The 22806-nt window shown below is 41.4% G+C and overlaps 2 protein-coding genes across 3 annotated transcripts; both read left to right on the top strand.

Moving 5' to 3' along the window:
- Positions 1-231: 231 nt before the first annotated feature.
- On the top strand, positions 232-11963 carry si:ch211-14k19.8 (uncharacterized threonine-rich GPI-anchored glycoprotein PJ4664.02). Of its 2 annotated transcripts, XM_044347478.1 has the most exons (11): positions 234-976; positions 2107-2490; positions 2938-4953; positions 5039-5127; positions 5215-5273; positions 5940-6103; positions 7368-7533; positions 7638-7829; positions 9153-9374; positions 11354-11513; positions 11603-11963. In XM_044347478.1, the coding sequence occupies exons 1-11, from the start codon at positions 934-936 to the stop codon at positions 11675-11677; spliced, it is 3570 nt and encodes a 1189-aa protein (XP_044203413.1). In that variant the 5' UTR covers positions 234-933; the 3' UTR covers positions 11678-11963. The 2 variants fall into 2 exon arrangements, with proteins under 2 accessions (XP_044203416.1, XP_044203413.1); XM_044347481.1 differs by lacking the exon at positions 9153-9374 and having other exon boundaries at positions 232-976.
- Positions 11964-17293: 5330 nt separating this feature from the next.
- actb1 (actin, beta 1) lies at positions 17294-21374 on the top strand. Its single transcript, XM_044347482.1, has 7 exons — positions 17294-17401; positions 18529-18654; positions 18813-19052; positions 19597-19843; positions 19938-20129; positions 20323-20504; positions 20710-21374. The coding sequence occupies exons 2-7, from the start codon at positions 18532-18534 to the stop codon at positions 20851-20853; spliced, it is 1128 nt and encodes a 375-aa protein (XP_044203417.1). The 5' UTR covers positions 17294-17401; positions 18529-18531; the 3' UTR covers positions 20854-21374.
- Positions 21375-22806: the final 1432 nt, after the last annotated feature.

Genomic DNA, 22806 nt, shown 5'->3' with positions numbered 1-22806 from the left:
TTCAGATAAACTTTTAAATGCATTTTTGCACAGAGGGAGGACTGTGGATTGCCCACATTGTAAATACATTATAAAGGGATCCTCTAATGTCTAGGAACAGGAGCAATGATTATGGCAAGAAAAACCTATTTCACTGTTCATTTGGTAAGCTGACTTTTTTTTTTTTTTTTTTTTGAGACAGACTTAAAAAAAATGTGAAACCCATGAGGCGACAAGTGGGGTGAGGCTTGTTTTGGAGTAATTCCGCCCCTATGTGGCCAAAAACGGTTAACACAGCTCTACAAATGACCTCAAAGTGCCAAATGACAGCTACTCGGGTGATGGTGAGCAAAAACAAATGAGCCCATCCTGTTTGGAGTACCGGGTCGTGGCTGTAGTTTCCAACACTCATCATCTAACACAAACAGTGGGGTGTACATGTAAAAGCGCTAATGAACTGCCCCCGCCCTCATGTCTTCATGCCTCCTGTGGTAAAGGTTTCCTGTGTAGCGTTTATGCGCTGCGTAAAAACCGACTCCTGCCGTGACCGCTGGATTCCTTCCTCTCATTTTTGGACATGCCAATTGATCCAAACGACCGCACGGAACAGCCTGGAGGCGGTATGAACCTCTCCCCTCACCCCCACACCGTCTCTCTGTCCAGCCTTCTTTACAGGACACTCTGTCTGGCACACGTGTATCTAATTTAGGTGACTCTGCGGCGCTGCGCCCCTGACAGCGCAGAGGTTTCCGTTAGAAGGAAATGATGGAGAAGGAAAGTTTCTGACGCCTCTCCGTTTCGTTGGGGGACTGTCCACAGGAAAACTGGAGATCATTTTCGCCTTGCTTTGTTTGCTCGTCCGCATCATAACGCACAGATACTGTAAATCTGGAAAAATCTGTATGGATTTGGGATTAATACGGTCTTCGACACTGAAATGTCTCAGGATTGGAAATGCAGCTCCACGCCTGTCTGTTGCTTTTTATTATCACAACAGGTAAAGAAGTCTGTCAGTCAGAACTGAAAACTGCCATAGATGTCATTGTATACTCATTTTATAGTCAATGAACTTTGTATTTGGTACATTATTTCAGTTGAAACTGCTATAGATGTCATTATCTGCTACTTATAAATAAGGTTAGGCTACAATAGTGCTTCTCTCTTGTCAATAGATTGATAACCTCTAGCCCAGTGGTTCCCAGCATGGGTTCATCAGATGATTAAAGTGAGAAGAAAGAAGTAGAAAAAGGTCTTTTACAGAAAATTAGGTTTATTTATTTCTCAATTTCATTTGAATTTCAACACCTTTTTGTGCTTCTAAAAATCCTTCAAATGAGATGATATGAGAATGAGAAAGTCATTTTCATAACCTGTAATGAGGCGTCTCACATAGATTTTGATTATTGATTTTGATTTGAAAGGATCAAAAGCCAGAACGGGCTGGGAACCACTGCTCTTTCAAGATTCAAGAAGCCTGTCACATAGTAACAGAAATTCCTCCTTGACAGTCAAAGGTAGACAAATGTAACCATAACAATGCTAAAACTAGAGCTGCAACGATTAATCGATTAGTTGTCAACTATTAAATTAATCTGCAACTATTTTGAGAATTGATTAATCGTTTGGAGTCATTTTATAAGAAAAAAATGTCCAAATTCTCTTGTTCCAGCTGCATAAATGTGAATATTTTCTGGTTTCTGTAGTATTCTGTGACAGTAAGCTGAATATCTTTGGTTGTGGACTGCTTTACAGGACAGAACAAGACATTTAAAGATGTCACCTTGAGCTTTTGGAAAACATGATCAACATTTTTCACTATTTTCTGGCATTTTATATATCAAACAACTAATTGATTTAACAAGAAAATAATCAACAGATTAATCAAGAATGAAAATAATCGTCAGTTGCAGCCTTATATGATATGAGAATGAAAAATCCCTTTTTAGGTTGAATTGCCCACAACTCATAACCATAATCTGTGATGAGGGGTTAAAGGTCAAAAGCCAAATAAGGCTGGGAACCAGTATAATCCCTCTAACTGATTAAACTGGTTTTCACCACACCATTTCACAGAGGTGTGTTCGAGTAATTCCTTCTCTTACAAGCATCTTTTTTTTCTTTCCCCAGATAAAACATTGGCCTTGCCGCACCACCAGTGTGGTGGAAATGTCACCCTGGACCAAGAGCCTGCTGGTAACATCAATCTCACCCTACCAGGACTTTTTCCTGAGACCAACAGGCTCGACCCAATGAACCACCAGACTGACCAAACCCTGCCTGTTTCCATTTGCACTTGGATGTTTGATATTCCTCTGGGTCGGATGGTACATTTAAAGTTACTGTGGTTGGAAAGTGGTTCAAGCATATCAGTGCGCTGTGTTTGGAATGAGGAAGATCAGGTCTTGGAGAGCGGGGGGACTGCCCTGCTCTCAGGCTGTGACAGAAACAAAGCTATCCTCACTTGGACAGGAACAAGACACTACTCAAATGCAATTAAGCTGTCCTATTATGGTGAGAAACTGCTACTCAATTACCCGGGTTAATTTATTGAGTCTCACTTGCCTGTATGTGCACCCTGATCATGAGAGTTTGATCTAATAGTGGTAATAGCATTTGGATTGGGCTTGTTTTAGAGCTGTTTTTACTTATGTGTCATGTTGTTGCCTTAAAGGATATATAAGAAGAAGAAGATAAGAAGTGTAGTGGTGAAAATATTTTTTGTTTACAGTCGAAGAAGAATGCTATGGTTACTTGGGCTGCATGGCGAGTAACTGTGGAAACAAACTGTGGAAATGTATTGTTCATAATGTACTGAGAGCTGTAAATCTGGCAGTAGGAAAGAACTTATCACATTTACTGTGGTGTGACAGATGTAGAGATGTTATGTTGTTGTGATTTCCACTCTGTCTCTCCTCACCCTGTCCCTCTCTGTTTTCGTGTTTGTTCCTGGTCATCCAGTTCAGGAAGATGAGAGGAATTCCTCGGAGGACCACACCAGCCCACATTCAGATCAAGACCTTGCGCATTGGTCTCAGACAGGAACCAGCTTTACAAGCGCTGCTCCTGTTAGGCAAGAGGTGGTGAGAGGGACAGAAGGGGGCAGAGGTCGCCTCTACGAAGGTCTGGAGTCGAGCTCTGGGCCTCAATCTGTGTCTGGTCCCTCTACTCTGGACCAGGGGCTGAGGCACCCCACCTCACCCCTGCCGGGACTCACTGTGGCTGGGAGAGCCGATAGGGAAACTCTCCCTCTTCCTGAGGAAGAACCAAACAATGGAGCGGATACATCTGGGGCTGCTCAACTCGCTGATAGTCCCATGTCTGCCAGAGAGAGAACACACCCCTATTTTCACACACAGCATACACTCAGTACTGACACACTCTTTCACACAGCAAATACAGAAACAAGCTCTAACGACGAGTTCCCTAAAACCCAGGTGGCATACACGCTGACAGATTCAGCAGTCAGTAGCTCCAACACCATGCTTGGCACAGATATGCGCATATATACTCAGACAGATATACACACAGACAAACATAAAACTACACAAGCTCACCCCACTGTGTCCAGCTCCAGCGTCCTTCCTCTCACCTCCTCTCCCCCTGACCTACTTTCCCTGACATCTAGGGAGAGTGGCACCATCCTAATCCCACATGGTGGAGCTGTTAGTGGGGCACCCGTAGAGAAGCAGCCCCATGCCTGGAGGATCCAGCGAAGCACCTACAGGCTTAACTCTGATCTGCTATCCGCCATCACCCATGACCCTTTACAATCACCTCAGTGGGATGATTCAAGCAGTGCAAACACTGATACTGAACCTACTGTATCATCAGGGAGCCCCAGCAGGACGCATTCATCTACCACCCACATCCCAAAGCTTGACTCTGTTGTTGGAACTGTGGCAGCGTCATCTCATCCAAACATTAGTCGAACTGACTCATTTGTATCCGCTGCATCAGATGTTTCCAGTCAGACTGCGCCGTTTGAGTCCACTGCTATGTTTGAAAACACAATGAAGCTTCACACTCGTCACACGTCTGACCTGGATTCAGCTTCACGGACTCAAACAAACACTCCGCAAAGCACAGAGAGCCTCACACACTCGCCATCTCATCACATGTCATCCCCATTCACACAGACAGGCAAAGAAGACGCGCAAACAGCAACACAAAGTACACAAAGAAATGTTGTTAATGCATACATGACTACAACCTCGCCTGATATCACCAAAGCCGATGACTGGATTTCAGGTTTCACAGATTCGTCTTCTACACCCAGAGCACCGATGACATTGGGAGATGTAGTCCAGAGCTCAGCTGACACGGGAACTAACACACTGGATACCACTCAGACACACTTAAATGAAAGCTCACCCACACACAAGTCCTTCCCGGCAAATTCACAGACTCCTGTTCCTTTTTTCCCATCTAGTACATCCATACACTCACCTACACCCGAATACTCGCTCCAAACACACGCTACGTTTCCTGGTACAGCCATACCTTTGAGCTCCGCTGCCACTGAATCCTCTGCACACACAGAATTCGACCCCAAAACCACAGCTACACCTGCACAAACATCAACTAAATCTACATCTACACACACGCATCAAACACATATCAACCTGCCTTTTCCCTCCTCTACTATTGTCCCTGCTACACATAAACAGTCCAACAACTATATTACCACCACACATACTGCTCTGTCCTCATTCACAACCGAAAACACAGATTATGAACATGGAGATAGAGAGGTAGAAGACAAGTCTCGGCAGTTGCCCCCCCGCAGCACAACTGCACACACTCCCACAGCTGGACCTCCACAGCAACCCCCATCCTGGACGACCCCGCATCCCAGCCAGGAGAGCCATTTTGCACACACACCATCTTCTTCGACTTCTGCACCCACTTGGAGCTCCACAACGACTCAGACACCCAAGTTCTACATTGTGCCAGACCAGAATGCAGCCATCAGAGGTATTATACATGTTTGTGTGTGTAATGAAATATCCAAGTTGTGTTCAAGCTTGTTGTAAAGGGGTGGTTTGCTCATTCTGTCCAGTGGAGTCAATTGAGCTGCTGCTGCAGATTATTGTGGAAGAGTCCAGATCAGCTTTTACTGCTGGCTTGGAGGAAGATACGGCTGCCTGGGTGAGACACACACACCAGCATTCATGCACACACTACTGTAATAAGCATGTTACTTGTATAAAGTTCTCACTTCCCTGTTTATTTTAGGTGGAGCCCTACCTACTGAGAGCCTCAGGGTTCAGTCGGCTGCTGGGAGTCTGGAGCAGGTGAGGTGGTTTAGAGAGATGGAGGAGGGATAGTATTCAGTGAATAGCTAGCTTGCAGTCAGCTCCAGTTTGTGCCTCTCATGTATTACCATTACATTTGAGTCACAGAGCGAAGCATCAGATTTTCCAAACGATAAATACCTGGCGATCTTTGAAAAACCGAGAGGGTCAGTGAACAACATGTACCACTGCTCTGAAGGTATTTCCAGTATCCTCAAAGACATTTTTGACCACCCTGATGAAAAAATATTCCAGAAATGACATACAGTATGTCCTTGCTCTTTTTGTTAAACACATGCAAAATGTTATTTTTTATGAAAATATAAAATAGTTGAAAGAAACATTAATATATACCAGTAGCAATGACATGTTATTTCCATTCACTATTTTGTTTGGATTTGGAAAAAGAGACACAACTTGAGAAACAGGTTAAAAATCTTTGTCATTGTGCAGTGGATGGAATATTTTTTTCATCCAGATGGTTACAAGAGTTGGAAAATACTTTCAGAATTGCAGTCAAATGATCCTCTGGGTTTTTCAAAGATGACATGGTATTTATTTTTTTGAACAGGATGGCAATACATTAGAACAAACTATGACTAGTTTGCAGTAGTTTGTGTGAAAAGAGGCAAAGAAGGTGAATCTACTGTTCTGCTGTTGTTCCAGTGGCCATGCAGTGCAGAGTTTGGTGGAGTTTAAAACCAGCGGAGCTCTGCAGTGGCTCAGCATCACAGGACCCACATCACTGTTGGAACTAACAGGACTAGCTCAAGCTGTTCGTGAGGGAAGGACCTTTAGATCATCCAAGATCACCAACATCACGCTGGGAGGTGAGCCTGAGTTGAGATGTCCTACAGACAGCTGACAAAAGATTCCTAACATTTGGAGTGGCCGAGGAGTTAAAGCCGGAGACTTTTGTCACACATCGTTCTCCATCACTTTCCTCTCATTTCTCTACTGTTGGCTCTCTGAGAAAGGCATAAAAAATGCCCTAAATACTTAAAATGCCAGGTTAGTGGTCCGCCACTGAGTGGAAATTCCATTCTTAACCTGGTTAGTCAATTAACCCAGTTACAGACAGACCCATGTAAACATCATAACTCAGTTAGATAGACTCAGTTATGTTTGCAATCCAATATGTGACTAATCTCATTAACATCCCTGGTTTACTCAGGTATTACTCACATGCTACTGTGACCATGTTCAAACATCTTACTCCTTTCACTTTTGGTGTTTGTCATCTGCACAAATTCACACTGGCACAGTTCTGATATTGTCAAAACACATGGTTATATGAGGAATGAAGTGACCTCAGCCAGTTATTTTTGTGCTGTTTGCTGTTGAACAAATCAGGCTGATGGGTCTATTCTGTTGGCAGATTATTCAGGGCAGTAGGGACACTATTTGGTTGCAATATGAACAGTATGAACAAAAGTCAGCAAACTCTGCATGTAAACCTGGTCACTGACTTGCACTAAATAGACTTCCAAAACATGTATTCTTATTATTTTGTTTATTAATTTTCTAGAACCCATCATCTGCAATGTTTTTAAAGTTAGTTTTAACATTGACATGTATGCAGACACAATGAAAGGATAATTTTGGCAATATACTATATTTCTGTTATTGTCATCAAAGCCCCTGAAAAGACCAAAAAAAAAAAAGAATGTATTCTACTAGCATGTATAGCCTATTTATCTAAACCTGATATAGCTTATTCCTCTGTGCCATACACCTTCACTGTTCACTGTGTCCAAAATCTATTAACTATTAAAAACACATCCCATCACTGAAAATAGTATCCAACAAAAGCACTATTCACTCCTGTTTGAGTAACGTTTACTAAAAATGACAGAGACCAGCTGTTTTAGGAAATATCTTTACCTTTTTTAAGAGTGAAACTATAAATCTATGACTTGTTTTTAAAGATTTACATTGGTACTGTAGGTATTAATGGGCGTGAGAGTGAGTGCCACAGATAAACAAGAGAAGTCAAAACCATAATATTGGTTTTGAGCTTTTTATGGGGTTTGTTGACAATAACAAAAGTGTAGAATAACACCAGCTGTATCCCTTAACGTGTCTCCCATCCAGGTCTGCAGGGTGATGTGTGCGACTGGTTACTGCAGTGCCCAGCAGGCTATAAATGTGTGTCCCAGCCTGGCACTGCAAACTATAGCTGTTCCTCTGTCTGCCACTTTGATTACTGCCACCATCATGGCATCTGCACACACCACCCAGGCCAACTTCCAGTTTGCCGGTGAGAACATAACACACACAGAGGAATACATGCATGAATATTCATTTTGTATTACTCCGTCCATCCAAGAAAGTTTTGTGCATATATTTTTGTTTGTGTGTTAGCTGCCTTGTAGGAGAGGACTTCTGGTACATGGGTCAGAGGTGTGATGTTAGGATGACTCGAGCGCGGCTCGTGGGCGCATGTGTTGCCATCTTACTCATCATGGTGACCGTCATTGGTGTTCTAGCCCTTGTGGCAGTACGACGCTACCGAGCCATTCTGATCCAGGCCAAAGTGGATCAGACCCGGAGCAGGTACTTACTCACTAACATACACATGTATAATCATAGCTTACACAGAACCTTTAATACAATCATAAATACTCACAATGGTGATATATATATATATCAACATGATTAGATGATGATGTATTAAAAAACAATATGTGGAAAGTTAATCAGATGGTAGACTGGTGTTTGTGACCCATTCTGAGTGGACCTTAGAGTCCCTAGTTTCAAATCTTCTCTATAGTTTGGAAAAAAAAAATGTCAGTTATTATCATATATTATATTAGAGTTATATTACAGTTTAACAGTAAAAGCATAAGCGAACATCCCTGCAACTGCCATCATATTTTGATTCTTTTACATCCTGATTGGTGCGCAGAAATACATGACACACACACGCACACACACACACACACACACACACACACACACACACACACACACACACACACACACACACACACTTCAAACCAGCAAGAAGAGCACAACAGACAAAAACACAAAAAATAGAAATCTCTCATGAAATAACCAAAACTCTTCTAGCTTTGGCAGAAAATGTTGTGTTTATACAGGACCCCATCGCTCAAAGTAAGAAGCTGATTGAGAAAACATGTTTTCAGGGCCTTTAAGTGTACAATAATGATATAATAATAGCCTTAACATGACTCCAGAACAGGAATGATCCAATTGTGTTTAATGCTGATAACACAGAAGGCTGAAATGAGATCACCATAAAAAGAGTACTGAAAACAAGAACTGTGTACACAAATTGCACTAAAGGTGATCTCCACTAGGTGTCATAGTCTGACTGCCAAACCATATACTGTTGACAGAAGCTGTGCTGTAGACTCTTGGCAAAATTACATTACACTTAAAGCTGCACTAGGCTATTTTTGTGTTAAAACGTACTTGTCATCCGAGCCTTAATCACTAAGTGGGGCTGTAACAGAGGCAAGACGTTATCCACTTTAACGTTGACGCTGTAGTTTCATCCTATTGCCTATAAGATATTCTAATATTGGGTATGGACACAGACAACAAGTCCAGGCAGGAAGTGATACATCTGAAGCTAAGCCTTAAATCCAGATTTGTCTCTTAAATGGATGGGAGTGAGCGTTCAGTCCAGAGAAAGTTGGTAAGATCAGAGCTTTACTTTCTTTAGCAGGCTTGGTCAACAGCAGAGCATAGTATTCAGTTTACTGAAGTAATTTTACATGACATGCCATGGCTGATTTTTGCTCATTTTTCTCCAGTGAGACTTTCAAAACTGGCATAAAAATTGAAGCAGGTACAATAAATATTGTATCCTATAAATATTTAACCTCACATTATGGTTTGTTGTGTGCGCAGCTATCGCAGGTTCAACCATTTTGATGAGCTGTCAGGCCGGTTCTGGTTACGTTCATTAGCAGGATCAGCAGACTCACTGGATAATCCTGCTTTTACACGTTCCGATGAGTTACTGCACCTGCGGGCACTCGACCGCCCCTGCTGTTACCACGACGACACGCTGTCGCTAGCCTCCACCTGCCCCAGCCACGGAACACACATCAATACAATTTACCCCCACAGGTACACACACACACACACACACACCACACACACACACACACACATCCAGTATCAAACATGAACTTTTTGACAGTATCAGAACGTTACAGCGATTGATCATGCAGAGAGTAAATATCTGTCTGTACATCGGTCTTCTTCCATCCATCTGTTGGTCGATAAGAAAAACTTTCACTTGGGCCATTCATGCAACTTAAAACAATACAACAGTTAAAGTCAGCAACAGTAATTTGGACAATCAGTGCACACAACTATGTGATGTGGGAAATCAATAATTATCTACTAAAATACAAATCATGCTTTAAAATACAATACGTCATCAGAATTTCAGTTATTTGTTGTCATCAGCTGTCAAATACATACTACAACAAGCATGCGATGTAACACATACATGTGCCAGTACACTTAATACTGTGAAGGGTACACCTTATAAAGCAACATCAGATTTAAGAGATAATCACGAAAATGTTGATCAAGATTTAAAAAAAACAAACAAACAAGCAAGCTAAAAGCAAGCCCCCATTCTAAGGTAGATAAGAATTAACCTGCCTGTTGACAACTGTGAAGGATTATAATATAAACAGGTTGGTTTGATTCCTCCAGGTCTGCCTGTCTACATCCTAGACCCTTCACTGCTGCACAAATATCCAATATCCTGTTAGCCTGACTACAACATACAAGATAGTGACTATAGTTAGCAACAGCTGTCTTTTAATGCAAATGTTAGATGCAAAAATGATTTTGTTTCCAAAGAAATCCTAATCTGGGGTTCCACAGGAGTTCCATAGACACAATTTAGCCATTGACAATTTTATATCACTCAAAGAGAAAAATTGATAATGCTTTAAAATTGCAGGCATGAACTTGAACCATTTTACTGACTATATTTATGGATCTTTTAAAAAAAATAAGTATACCTTACCTGCATTAATTTATTTTTTTGGCCACTTAGGGGCAGCAGAACAATCTGTAAACATAACACTGACATGGTATCACACTATAAAGATGATATGGCTCACAAGTTAGCAAACTTGCTTTTTTACACATCCACCACACACATATCAACATCAGCATTCACTTGAAGTCATTTTTCTTGCCACCTGCTGAATTTAAGTCCAATATTCATCTTCCATTGAGCTCCTTTGTGGTCTCCTCCAAGTCCTGAATTATCTGGGTCCTTAGCTGCTATATGTTCCACTATGTTCACCAGCTACTCACCAACTTTGTCTATCTGCCATTTAGAGATGGGCTGGTAGTGTATGGTGGGTTTTTAGAGCTTTTTTAGCTGAAAACAGCTGCCTGCATCTGGAAGCAACATTTATGAGGGTGAGACTGAACCAAAAATCAAAACAGTAAAGTCGTGGTCTGTAAAACCAAATGATGAGCTGAAAAGTGCTAAAAAAAAAAAAATGCTAAAAAGTTCTGTAGAGCTGAGTTGGGTGATAATTATCTTTAGGTTTGTCACTACAAGCAACACCTTTATTTTATACAAAGTAATGTCATCCAGTGTTAGTATATAAATATTGATTAGAACCATAAGGATTGAATACTTTATTTCATCGATACAAAGACAAACAAGCAATTCAGGTTAGGTGAAAGAGTAAATAGGTAAAGGTAAGGTCAAAACACGGCAATAATTGTGTGTAAATAACAATACATCAACTTAATGTATTATTGATTGAATTTCTTGATTGTAATTACAATATTGACCATAAATCATTCAACAACTCAAATAAATGTGTAAAACACAGTTAAAGTTTAAATAAAGTGAAAAAAATGTAAAAACAAACAAAAAAAAAGAATAAAACTACATTGCTGACCCTCTCCTAACCTTTACTCTTAAACTTTTACTACTCAGAGTTTCCCAAAGGTTATTTTGACAAATTATAAATGTGTATCTGTAAATATTGACTCATACACACATACAAAGACAATGCCTGTGTAACCCTAACTAATCCCTTGCATCTCTGTATTCATTGCAGCTCCCAGTATGGTTGGAGGGGGAGCGAGATGAGCATGGGGGATGGTGTGTTGGACTCCGGTAAGGCCAGCGACCTTTCAGTCTGTAGCTGGCCAGTGGAACCCATTCAGTGGACTCCATTCCCACTTCTGCAGCAACTGGCCTCACACAGGACACCCACAGTGAGTGTCTGACTATGTGTTAGATAGAGAGAGACACAGGAGAAATATCTATTTGTTGCATATGATGTGTTGTTCCCCTATGAAACCAGGTGAGGGTGAGAAGGCCACGGTCCTACTGTGAAGGCATGGAGCTGGTAGACCTGGGGAAGAGTTGGACTGCATGACTCGCATAAAGAAGAATTAAATCTGTTCTGACACTGGTATTTGCAGTCAAATCTTCTTGTTTTGTAAATAAATAAAAAATAGTAAAACAGTGTAAATGTGTGTAGGTTTACAGTATATAATTTTGCTGAATTGTTGTTACATTTTCCAGTTTGATTTTACAATCTGTTTCTGATATGCTCATTCTGATGTTATACTGTAAAGATATCAAAAAACAAAGGATATGAAGGCTGTCTAAATGTCTATGGCGCAGTCTTATGTAATGCTTTAATAAACTCAGGGCAAGAATACATGTATTCAATTTTTGGGGTTTTGGTGACTTAAAAAAAGAGAAAGAAAGTCCTTGTGCATCTAAACATACTGAGCTTTCCACTGAGGTAAGTTTATTTGTAAAGCACATTTCATACCAAAGGGTGCTTCACACAATGCTTTAAAAAAATAGAGAAAATACAGCACTAACATTAAAACATAAATTAGATCATTAAAAGTAAATAAAAAGATAAAAATAGAATTAAATACAATATGGGTCACATGGTGGTGAATGAGTGCTTAAAGGAATACTTCAACAGTTTGGGAAATACGCTTACTTGGTTTCTTGCTGAGCCTAGATGAGATGATCAATACCACACTCATGTATATAAGGAATATGCATATACATACACACACACATATATATATATATATATATATATACACACACACACACACACACACACAGGAATATATATGGGGAATACAAAGTTACAACCAGAAGCTAGCTTAGCACAAAGACTGGAAACGGGGGAAAAGCTAGCCTGGCTCTCTCCAAAGGTAACCAAATCAGCCTACCAGCAGCTATAAGGGTCACGAATTAACATTATATATTCTTTATTTTATGGCATGTAAAATAATGACATGGGGCGGCCGTGGCTCAGGGGTTGTCAGCTCTACTGCCATTGGTGTGTGAGTGTGTGTGTGTGTGTGTGAATGAGAGGTAAAAAGGCACTTTGTCCATTGAGGTCGAAAGGCGTGATATAAGTGCAGTCTGTTTACCATTATTTCATCCTTACAAAAGTGTAAAAATGACATTGTGGTTTTATGCAAGGATATGTGCTGGACTATTTCTTGGCCGTGCAAAGTGACTCCCTGTAGTCTTGTCATCAAAGTGAGGTTGCCAGATAACCAACAGAGAGTCTGCCCCAGCCACTAAAAAATCTGGCCAACAAACAAGATATGACGTTCATTTATTGAGCTTTAGTGGTGGTGGAAGGTGGATTTTGTACCTTTGGACAAAGCCAGGCTACCTATCCTCCTGTTGCCAGTCTTTATGCTACACTAAGCTAACTGGTGGTTGGCTGTAGCTTCATATTTGGAGAGTGGTATCAATCTTCTCAACTTACTATGGGCGAGAAAGTGAAAAAGTGTTACCCAAAATGGTGAAATAATCCTTTAAGATTCAGTCAAATGCAGCAGCATAAAACTTTTTAACTCAGATTTAAAGGTAGTCAAGGTTGGAGTAAGCTTTATAGAATACAACTTTATTGTTCTCCACCATGGAAGGTTGTCTTTCGCCCATACTGCAGTTAATTAAAACATACACACACAGCACATTACAACACTGACATGTTTTATGTGTGTCTGAGCTGACATGAATCACCAAAGTAATAAAACATAGTACACTAAATTTAAAACAACACCATAAAGAATGAAAATAAGATTAAAACTTAGTTTCTAATAACTGAGAAAGCCAAATTGCCAGAATGAGTTCATACCCCTCAAAATATCTTCTGAATGTTTGTTCCAGCCAAGGTTAGATTACCAATGGGGCAAAGCAATCAGCTGCCCCGAGGCCCCAGAACCCCCAAGGACCCCAAAAGCCCCAGGTTCACTATGTGTCAACTGTTTGTATATGATTTGATCAATCACAAGTTTGTTTTTGGCAACAGTACACCTGAGGAATGTCCTGCATCATGACTGTATCTATTGTGGTCACGTCATAGAGGGAGACCCTGAGTCAAAATCTAGTTTTAAAGGATAGGTACACAATTTTTCAAATCTGTCATAAAACAATAGTTAGGTGTGAAATAGGCTCTCTTTGCCATAATCATTCCTCCTGTTCATACTTGCTATTAAAAGACCCCCTTAAAATGTGCTTTCAGTTTAAGTGATGGGGGCCAAAATCAACAGTGTGTCACACAGTCATTTGAGCACAAATGCAAATTAATCTGAAGCTTATACGAGGCCTCAGCAGTCTGAGTTAGTCATATCAATTGGGTATCTGCCAAATTTAGTCTTTTTTAGCATAAAACTTCCCCTTTGTGTTTCCTCAGACAGTGTTTCCTGTCAAGCTGCAGTGGAAGTGTAGTAACAAAAAGAGGGACTTTGGTGCTAAAAAAGACTGTAACATTGAAATATATATACTTGATTTGACTAATTTGGAGGACTGAAGCTTCATATTAGCATCAGATAAACTTTTAAATACATTTTTGCACAGAAGGAGGCTTGTAGATTGTGGTTCCCATCACTTACATTGTAGGTGCATTATGAAGGGATCATCTAATGGCCAGTATGAACAGCAGGAATGATTATGGCAAGAAAAACCTATTTCAATGTTCATTTGGGCTCCTGACTGTTGTTTTAAGACAGACTTTAAAAATTGTGAACCTGTCCTTTAACTAGACTAGACTGTCCAAAAACAAGTTTTCTGCCAATGGGCCCCTGAACAGGTTGATTCAGCTATGTTTCAAACTCTGTGGCACATAAGACACTAAATGCTTCTTTTCCATGTTGAGTTTGGACTCTGGGAATGGTTAACAGACCACTACCGGATGACCTGAAAGACAGAGAGGGCTCATATGTTAACAGACAGTCAAAGGTGTATTTTGGGCCTAAACCTATGCCCAAAATACCTAAACTAAACTAGACATTTATTAAAAAACTATTTAACTATTTAAACACTAGTCTATGACACACTGTAAGCCAGTGCAGAGAGCTGAGAGTTGTTGTAAATGTGTTCATTTTGTCTTTGTTAGGACCTTCGCAGCAGAATTTGAATGAGCTTATTTTGTTGGGTTTTTTGTAGTGAGGCTTTAGATAAAACAATTACGGCACCCTAACAGGGAGGAATTATTATCTAATATTGCATGCAGAGTATTTCACATACCTTTTTCCTTTGTCTCTCTCACTTGAGCATACACACATGGGCCACACCTCCTCTCAGTGCTGTGCATGAAACTCTGCTGGAATGTGATGCCATAAATGACTGGGAAAGACTGCAAGAGTACACTGACCTTATATCGCACTTCTATAATTGTCCCTGCCCTGGGAAAATTAATAAGGGAGCGATCAATTCAGGGGAGTGAGGCAATTTGGCAAATAAAGGAGGAGTGTGTGTTTAAGAGACAGAGAGAGAGAGAGAGAGAGAGAGAGAGAGCTAGAGATAGGGAGAGGGATGAGTAAAAAGTGGACAGAAGCTACCTGCTAGCTTCTTCCATATACGGTCTTAGTCAGAGCTGAGAGCCAGGCCTGTGAGTTTCTCTGACTGTGTGAGTGAGCAATGCAGGGAGGGTGTGTGTGTGTGTGTGTGTTGTAATGAATGCATGACTCATGCACGTTGCCGAGTTTTGAAATGGCTGGAGGAATGGCATGAGAGTCCAGAGGAAACACTGAGAAATTTCTGTCAGGGAGGAGTTAGAGAGTACAAAGTTCAAGTTGGTGTTATCTTTCTTTTTCTTTCTAAATATATAAAAGTGGTGAAGAGTACAGAAATCAAGGGGAAAGTGGCAAAAATAAAGCAACATGCACACACACACACACCCCTCTCTCTCTCTCCCTCCCTCTCTCTCTCTCTCACACACACACACACCACATACACACACACAGCCTTAAAAAGGGAGATTCATTCATTTCCTCAGACTGGTCACATGACCTGAGCAGTGCATTCTTCCCCCCATGTGACTCGCTCCAATATCTCCTTATATGGACGTCATCCAAAGGAACTCTTAAAGGGATGGCTGTCCTGCCCTGGGTCTATACTTGGTGTGTGTGTGTGTGTGTGTGTGTGTGTGTGTGTGTGTGTGCATGCGTGTGTGTGTTTTAAGTCTCTGTCTAGAGCAGGATAATGCCAGTCTGAAAAGCCAATTCCCTGATCAGCTCATTCACCCCCACCACCCCCAACCCCAGCTCCATGGTGTCCTTACCTGCTCTATACTTGATGATGACATATGGGCGTATGTGTGTGTGTGTGGTGTGCCTGTGGGTCTATGTGGTCACTTCCTGCATGCATCTGCAGAAGTGATGCTCTGTGAAACCTACTTCCTGTCTCATTTGGTGAGCTGGCTCCCATATATCCTTATTAGGAGCACATAGGGCCAGTGAGAATTCCTAGTGTAAGTTTATGAGTCTTTGTCCGGTGCCCTTATTGAGTTAAAACACCACCCTGACCCACCCACTTAGTCTCTGGTCAACTTATAAGATGAGCTATGCACTATGAATTCCAAGTCTGTTTCTTTTAGATAAATGACACATCTTGAACAAATACTTCAGGTGAGAGACGCCACAATGAGTTGCACTGTATCACATATCTGGGTGTGTCCATGTGCAGGTGTGTACATCCATGTCACAGTGAGTCACATTCCTGAATAATCATCTCATAATCTGTCCTGCAGTTTCATTTTTACCTAATATAGGTATGTTCCGGAAATGAAACACCTGACCATTACAACTCCTTATCTCTCATTGCAGCGAGCGAGGTTAATCTGGCCCCTGCTCTCACTTTACGCATTACCAGGCAAGTGATGAGAGATAAGAGATTTACAGCTTGCTGAGAGTTTGCTGTAAACATACCACAGGCTTGACCACACAGATCACTGTCACTCTGATCTGCATGTGTGTGTGTGTGTGCCACTGGTATGCCAGGGCAGAAGTGTCAGTCAGGGTGTTAACAGTGCTGTCAGCAACCCTGAGATTGTAACCACCCCATGCCCTGGCATTAGTATCTATGATGAGTGAGAAGATTTTGCTGTGCAACAAATGCATTAGCACAGACTGAAATTCAGTCAAAATGTTGTATATCCCCTCACTTAAAGTGGATGAATTATGGATTTGTTTGTCTGTGTTCTGCACTCCCTCCAGTGCACAAAGATAAGAGCAGAAGATACAATCGTGGTGAAGAGTTACTGGGATATGTAGGCCCCATCCCAAGGTAGATGATGTCAGGGATTAAAACAATTACGCTGCAGACAGGATTACATCAAAATGTGCTCATTAGCTTAATGTGCAAACATCAGATACATAAAAAAACATGTATTTTAACTCTGCTTCTTACTTAATGACCCTTAGTTTTGCAGCACAAGTTCTGCAATTTGTTGCCCACTTGTAAATCATCACCACTGCGACCATAATAATGATGAAAAGAGAGTTTTAAAAAAAATGATTTATTGAACACCGGATGACCACAAATTGATCATTTTTGATAGCATATAGGTTAGTTTTCATGTTGCATGTCCCCCTCCTGTCTTGTCACAGAGCAGAGCTGTTATCTGCATGCGCCACACCCAGTGGATGCAGCTGGACCAATCAGAGGGCGCCGTGCGGAAAGTTCTCCTTTTATGGAGAGGGGCTGCAGCACGAGCTCTCATAAAACCCTGCAACTGACTGGCCTCCATTGCAGTCAAGTTCAGACACTAACCCCTACCGGAGTGTAGCGCTCAGCCACAGTTTTAAGCCGACAACCCTCCCGCACACAGGTAAGAGAACTTGCAGAATGGCGTTTTTTTTGTTGTTGTCATATTTGAAATACATTTGTCATCTACATTTGATCAATATTTTAGCCGGAGAGCTGATTTTAATGCGCCGGTTAAGTTATGGATGTGAGAGGTTTTCTGTTGCCTCAAGTTGAAGCGACCGTTGGTGATCGCCGCTACCTGAATCGGCGTCGTAGCTTGTCATTCATTAACTACATGTTTCAATTCAAACGTAGCTTTTTTTTTTTTTTTTTTATTAGTCTGTGCGGTTTAAGGTGACGCTGCTACTAATGGTTAAGTGTTGGCATTGATGTCGCTTATATTTAACAGACAGAAGTGTGAAATAAGCCGGCTGCTCCCCTGGGTGTTATCACTTCATCAGTTTAATAAATCAGACTGTGTTAAAAAGCTTGACCTTCTCGCTTACATGTAAGCATCTGCTTTGGCACGGTGTCTGCGTCCGGTGTCTCCGATTTCACACACACACACACACACACACAAACAGATAGAAGATAGCAGCTTAAACGGATTATGTTTTTAAAAGGCAACTAAAATTTGAAGGAGTCGTTTAGAAATGTCTTGATGACGTTACAGCTATGAATTCATTTGACGTCAGTGAGAAGTTGCCTTTTTTTTCCCTTCCACATAACCTTTTTGTATGGTGGTCACGACATAACGGTAACGTTACACCTGATGACTGACATGTGAGAGGATGGAAGTTCATTTACTTCAACTGGCTCAAACGGCTGTCTTGGAGAAGTGTTAACGATGTGTGAAACGTTAAGTCAGTTAAGATGATCCCGGTGAAGGGAGTGGCCGGCTGTCGGTGTCATTTGAGGTTTAACGACACACGGGGCGGCTTCCCGGGCCGGGCTGCCGCTGTCTCTAAGCTGCTCTCACTTTTGCCTTATATGGAAATGGCCAGACCGAGGGAGAAACCGCCTTTGTTTCTCAGCTCTGGATTTGGAAACTGGAACCTGCGCCACTGCGACATCCAGCGTCCAGTCTACATAATGACAAGGCTTTAGCCAAGTTGATGATTGCCAGATGTAACCCATAACTGTCACCGAGCATCTGTTTTTAAACAATATCCTCCTTTCATCCCCCCCTCCCTTTGCCTCTCTATCCAGAAAATGGAAGACGAAATCGCCGCCCTCGTTGTTGACAATGGATCCGGTATGTGCAAAGCTGGCTTTGCAGGAGATGATGCTCCACGTGCTGTGTTCCCCTCCATTGTTGGACGTCCCAGGCATCAGGTACTTTCCTCATCACATTATATATAAATCCTAAACCATAAATGCATAAGAATTTTTTTTTTAAAAAGCTAAAATTTTGAGCATTTCAGTTTTTACAGTCTTTTTTTTTTTTTTTTTTTTTTTTAAATTTTATAACGACATTCCTGTTTGCTTTCTAGGGTGTGATGGTTGGCATGGGCCAGAAAGACAGCTATGTGGGAGATGAGGCACAGAGCAAAAGGGGTATCCTGACCCTGAAGTACCCCATCGAGCACGGTATTGTCACCAACTGGGATGACATGGAGAAGATCTGGCATCACACCTTCTACAATGAGTTGAGAGTTGCCCCCGAGGAGCACCCAGTCCTGCTCACAGAAGCCCCCCTCAACCCCAAGGCCAACAGGGAAAAGATGACCCAGGTAAATGAAGGCTGATAACCCTGACAAATCTTCTCGATCAGGACTTGGCTCACCTGCAGGGCTCTGCAACTGTTGCCCCCTCAGGCATTTCTTCTTCTGCTCAATCTGTAAATTTCCTCCTGCTCCTTTTTTTAATCTCCAGGTTTCCTCTGTCCTGAGCTCATCTTTCATCTCTGCGGAAGCTTCAGGTGTCTATCTCGCTGTACTGTGATGCATCAGGAATGACTAGTTGCAGCATGGTCACTGCTGTTTTTTCAAATTAGGCTTCTGTTAGATTTGTTAAAAGGATGACAATCACCCAACTACACTGGTGACTGCATGATGTAACAGTTTGTACAAGATGAGTGCAGCAACCTGCTCTACTATCAGTCAACATGACTAAAGTACAGATTATTGTAATGACTAGTTGGTGTGCGTTTACTCAACAGGCCTGTGTGCTGTGCTTTTCTTGATCTGACTCCACTAACCCATACTAGCTCACTTTGACTCACTGATGTGCATGACTTATTCAATGACTCATCTTTCATCTCCCTCTCTCCTCCAGATCATGTTTGAGACCTTCAACACCCCTGCCATGTATGTGGCCATCCAGGCTGTGCTGTCCCTGTACGCCTCTGGTCGTACCACTGGTATTGTCATGGACTCTGGTGATGGTGTGACCCACACAGTGCCCATCTATGAAGGCTACGCCCTGCCCCATGCCATCCTCAGGTTGGACCTGGCTGGCAGGGACCTCACAGACTACCTCATGAAGATCCTGACTGAGAGGGGTTACAGCTTCACCACCACAGGTGAGCATGCAGACACTGACTTTTAAAAGAAGTTAATATTTAAAGCTGGGGAAAACCTAAAATAACCATGAAATGTATTTTTCTTGTCTCACAGCTGAGCGTGAAATTGTGCGTGATATCAAGGAGAAGCTCTGTTATGTTGCACTGGACTTTGAGCAAGAAATGGGCACTGCTGCCTCCTCTTCATCCCTGGAGAAGAGCTACGAGCTGCCTGACGGACAGGTCATCACTATTGGAAATGAGAGGTTCCGTTGCCCAGAGGCCCTCTTCCAGCCCTCTTTCCTTGGTAAGTGAAGTCAGAAACTAATTTCTAAAGCAGAAATGTATTTTTCAATCAATGCATGATTGAAACTACACTGTGCACACTCTGGCTGTAGCAGCAGAGAGGACTTTGTGTGCAGGATAAGTTATCTTTAAATTTGATCAAAGTGTATATGACATTATGACAAACTATAACTGACATTCCTCCCTGTTCACAGGTATGGAGTCTTGCGGTATCCATGAAACTACCTTCAACAGCATCATGAAGTGTGATGTGGACATCCGTAAGGACCTGTATGCCAACACTGTGCTGTCTGGAGGTACCACCATGTACCCTGGCATCGCTGACCGTATGCAGAAGGAAATCACTGCCCTGGCACCCACCACCATGAAGATCAAGGTAAAACTCCTCTTCATTATTCACACTTGTAATCCTACCTGAGGCAAGGATGCAAAAAATGTTCCAGAAAGCTCTTTACCTCTACTGCCACACAGTGGATAAACGGGGTTAATGCAATATTAAATCTCTACTTGTCTTTTTGCTTCTACTGTATTAAATTATTTTAAGGACTTGATTTTAACAAAGGCAAATTTTCTCCCTCCAGATCATTGCTCCCCCAGAGAGGAAGTACTCTGTATGGATTGGAGGCTCCATCCTGGCTTCCCTGTCCACCTTCCAGCAGATGTGGATCAGCAAGCAGGAGTACGATGAGTCCGGCCCCAGCATTGTCCACAGGAAGTGCTTCTAAACAGACTGTCAGTCCCACTCCCCCCCGAACACACACTGCTATAAACCCAAACGACTGGCTCTGCATACATGCCTACACCAACACACTGGTGTATGCTGAGCCTACAACACCTCTTCCCATTTTCCCTCATCACTATGGCTATGGCACCATGCCCCCTGATGGGGAGAAACTCTGCAGGAAGTACAGAGCGTCCCAGGCGGTGTGAATGTGAGGAACATGATGTCCATTGTCGTGTTTGTGTAGGTCATTCCAGATGTCTTTGTTCACCACCTTATTTGCCTCTATGAAGGTTTATTCTCTGGTGGGCCCACTGCCCAACAGACCTGTAGTATTGCTTAATATGTAAATTATGTAATCTGAAAACTTGTTTTGTTTTTGTACTTTCAGCCTTAAATATACTTGGTCCAGTTTGTTTTTGTCATTATGCAAAAGACAAAGCTTCTACCTTGTATGAAGGTTTGTGCATGGGGCTCCTAGCCTCTGGTGTACACAACAACCCAATAAAGCGCACATGTCTGAGATTCCAGTCTGACTTTTTGGTCTTTATTCAGCTTAGTTCAAATATTAAAGTTTGTTTTTAATCATCCTGGGATTTATATTTTATATCAACTACAAACTTTAATCTTTGTGCTAGAATGAAAATTGTCCAGAAAACTTTTTTTTTTTTTTTTTTTTTGTTTAGACAATTTACATGATGGACGCTATTGTGTTGTCTTTAAACATGTCTCAGGAGTCGGCATGTTATCAACATTAAACAATGTAAGCAATGATGAAGACAGATATACAGGTTAAAAAATCATTTGTCTCCAGATAACGGTATATGTAAATTGTCCAGCGGTTATAGATGTTGTCACTTAAGTGGCCCTTTCAGATCCCCAAGATTGTGAGTTTGATTCCTGTCAAGAGCCACATTCAGAGTTGAATGCTGCAGGAGAAGTTCTTATGGATGTCTGAATCCATTTTGTGACAGGTGTTGGTTGTACAAGTCTAAGCTTAAGACTTCCTGTTTAATAAAGAATCCCTACAATAGGTGTAATTTCTTAAATGAATTTGCAATCACAAATGCAGACACATACAGGTGCTCCCAATCTGATGATTACTGATACTGGTATGCACTGGTGAAAATTGTCCAAAAAACTTTTTTTCTTTTCTGGACAATTTACTTGATGGATGGATGTCCTTTAAACGTATGTCAGATGGGTTCCTCTCTGATCAACATTAAAACAATTCAAACAATGATGAAGATACACTGCATACTGTTAACGCACGTGAGTAACGGGTCATTTTAAAGAGAACTGCCCCTGGATTATCTGACTTTTAGCAACACAGTTAATCCTGTGCTCAAACATTTTAGCAAATACATAAGCCAGTGTCATGGGTTGAATAAAAAAAAAATGTTCTTGTGTGATTGCTGCAAGCAATCTGGCTGAAATCAATTTATGGATGAAAGTCACCATTTATATATATATATATATATATATACATCTATAAAATGTTTCTGCCATTTTACATTTTGTAGTAAACACAGTTTGCTTCTTATTGTGCATATTTCATGCTATCCTCACCAAACTTGGTACGTACCATATTTGGATGACCTTAAACAATACTTCTCTATATATTCTTGGATATCTCTTACTGTTTCTCTGTAATTGGTTACTCAATCTTTGTAGGTGTGGTCTAATACACATAAACTACCATATCTCCTAATTGCATCATTCAGTTGCAACCGACTTTGGCAATACAAAACAAGCAGGGATGTTGAAACAGCCAGTGGCAGTTGATACAATTTCACCTGTAGGTGGCTCTACAAGATTTTAAAAAATTGCCACTGGAGCAGCAGCAGCAGCAATCACATGCATTTTCTTCAGGGAATGCACATTCTAGTTCACAATTACATACTGCAAAGGATCCCCAACCAAAAATTAACTAAATTGAAGCTAAATTAACCAGTTA

Source organism: Thunnus albacares, chromosome 3, assembly GCF_914725855.1.
Source record: "Thunnus albacares chromosome 3, fThuAlb1.1, whole genome shotgun sequence".
Taxonomy (NCBI): domain Eukaryota; kingdom Metazoa; phylum Chordata; class Actinopteri; order Scombriformes; family Scombridae; genus Thunnus; species Thunnus albacares.
This window is presented reverse-complemented; position numbering and strand designations above follow the sequence as displayed.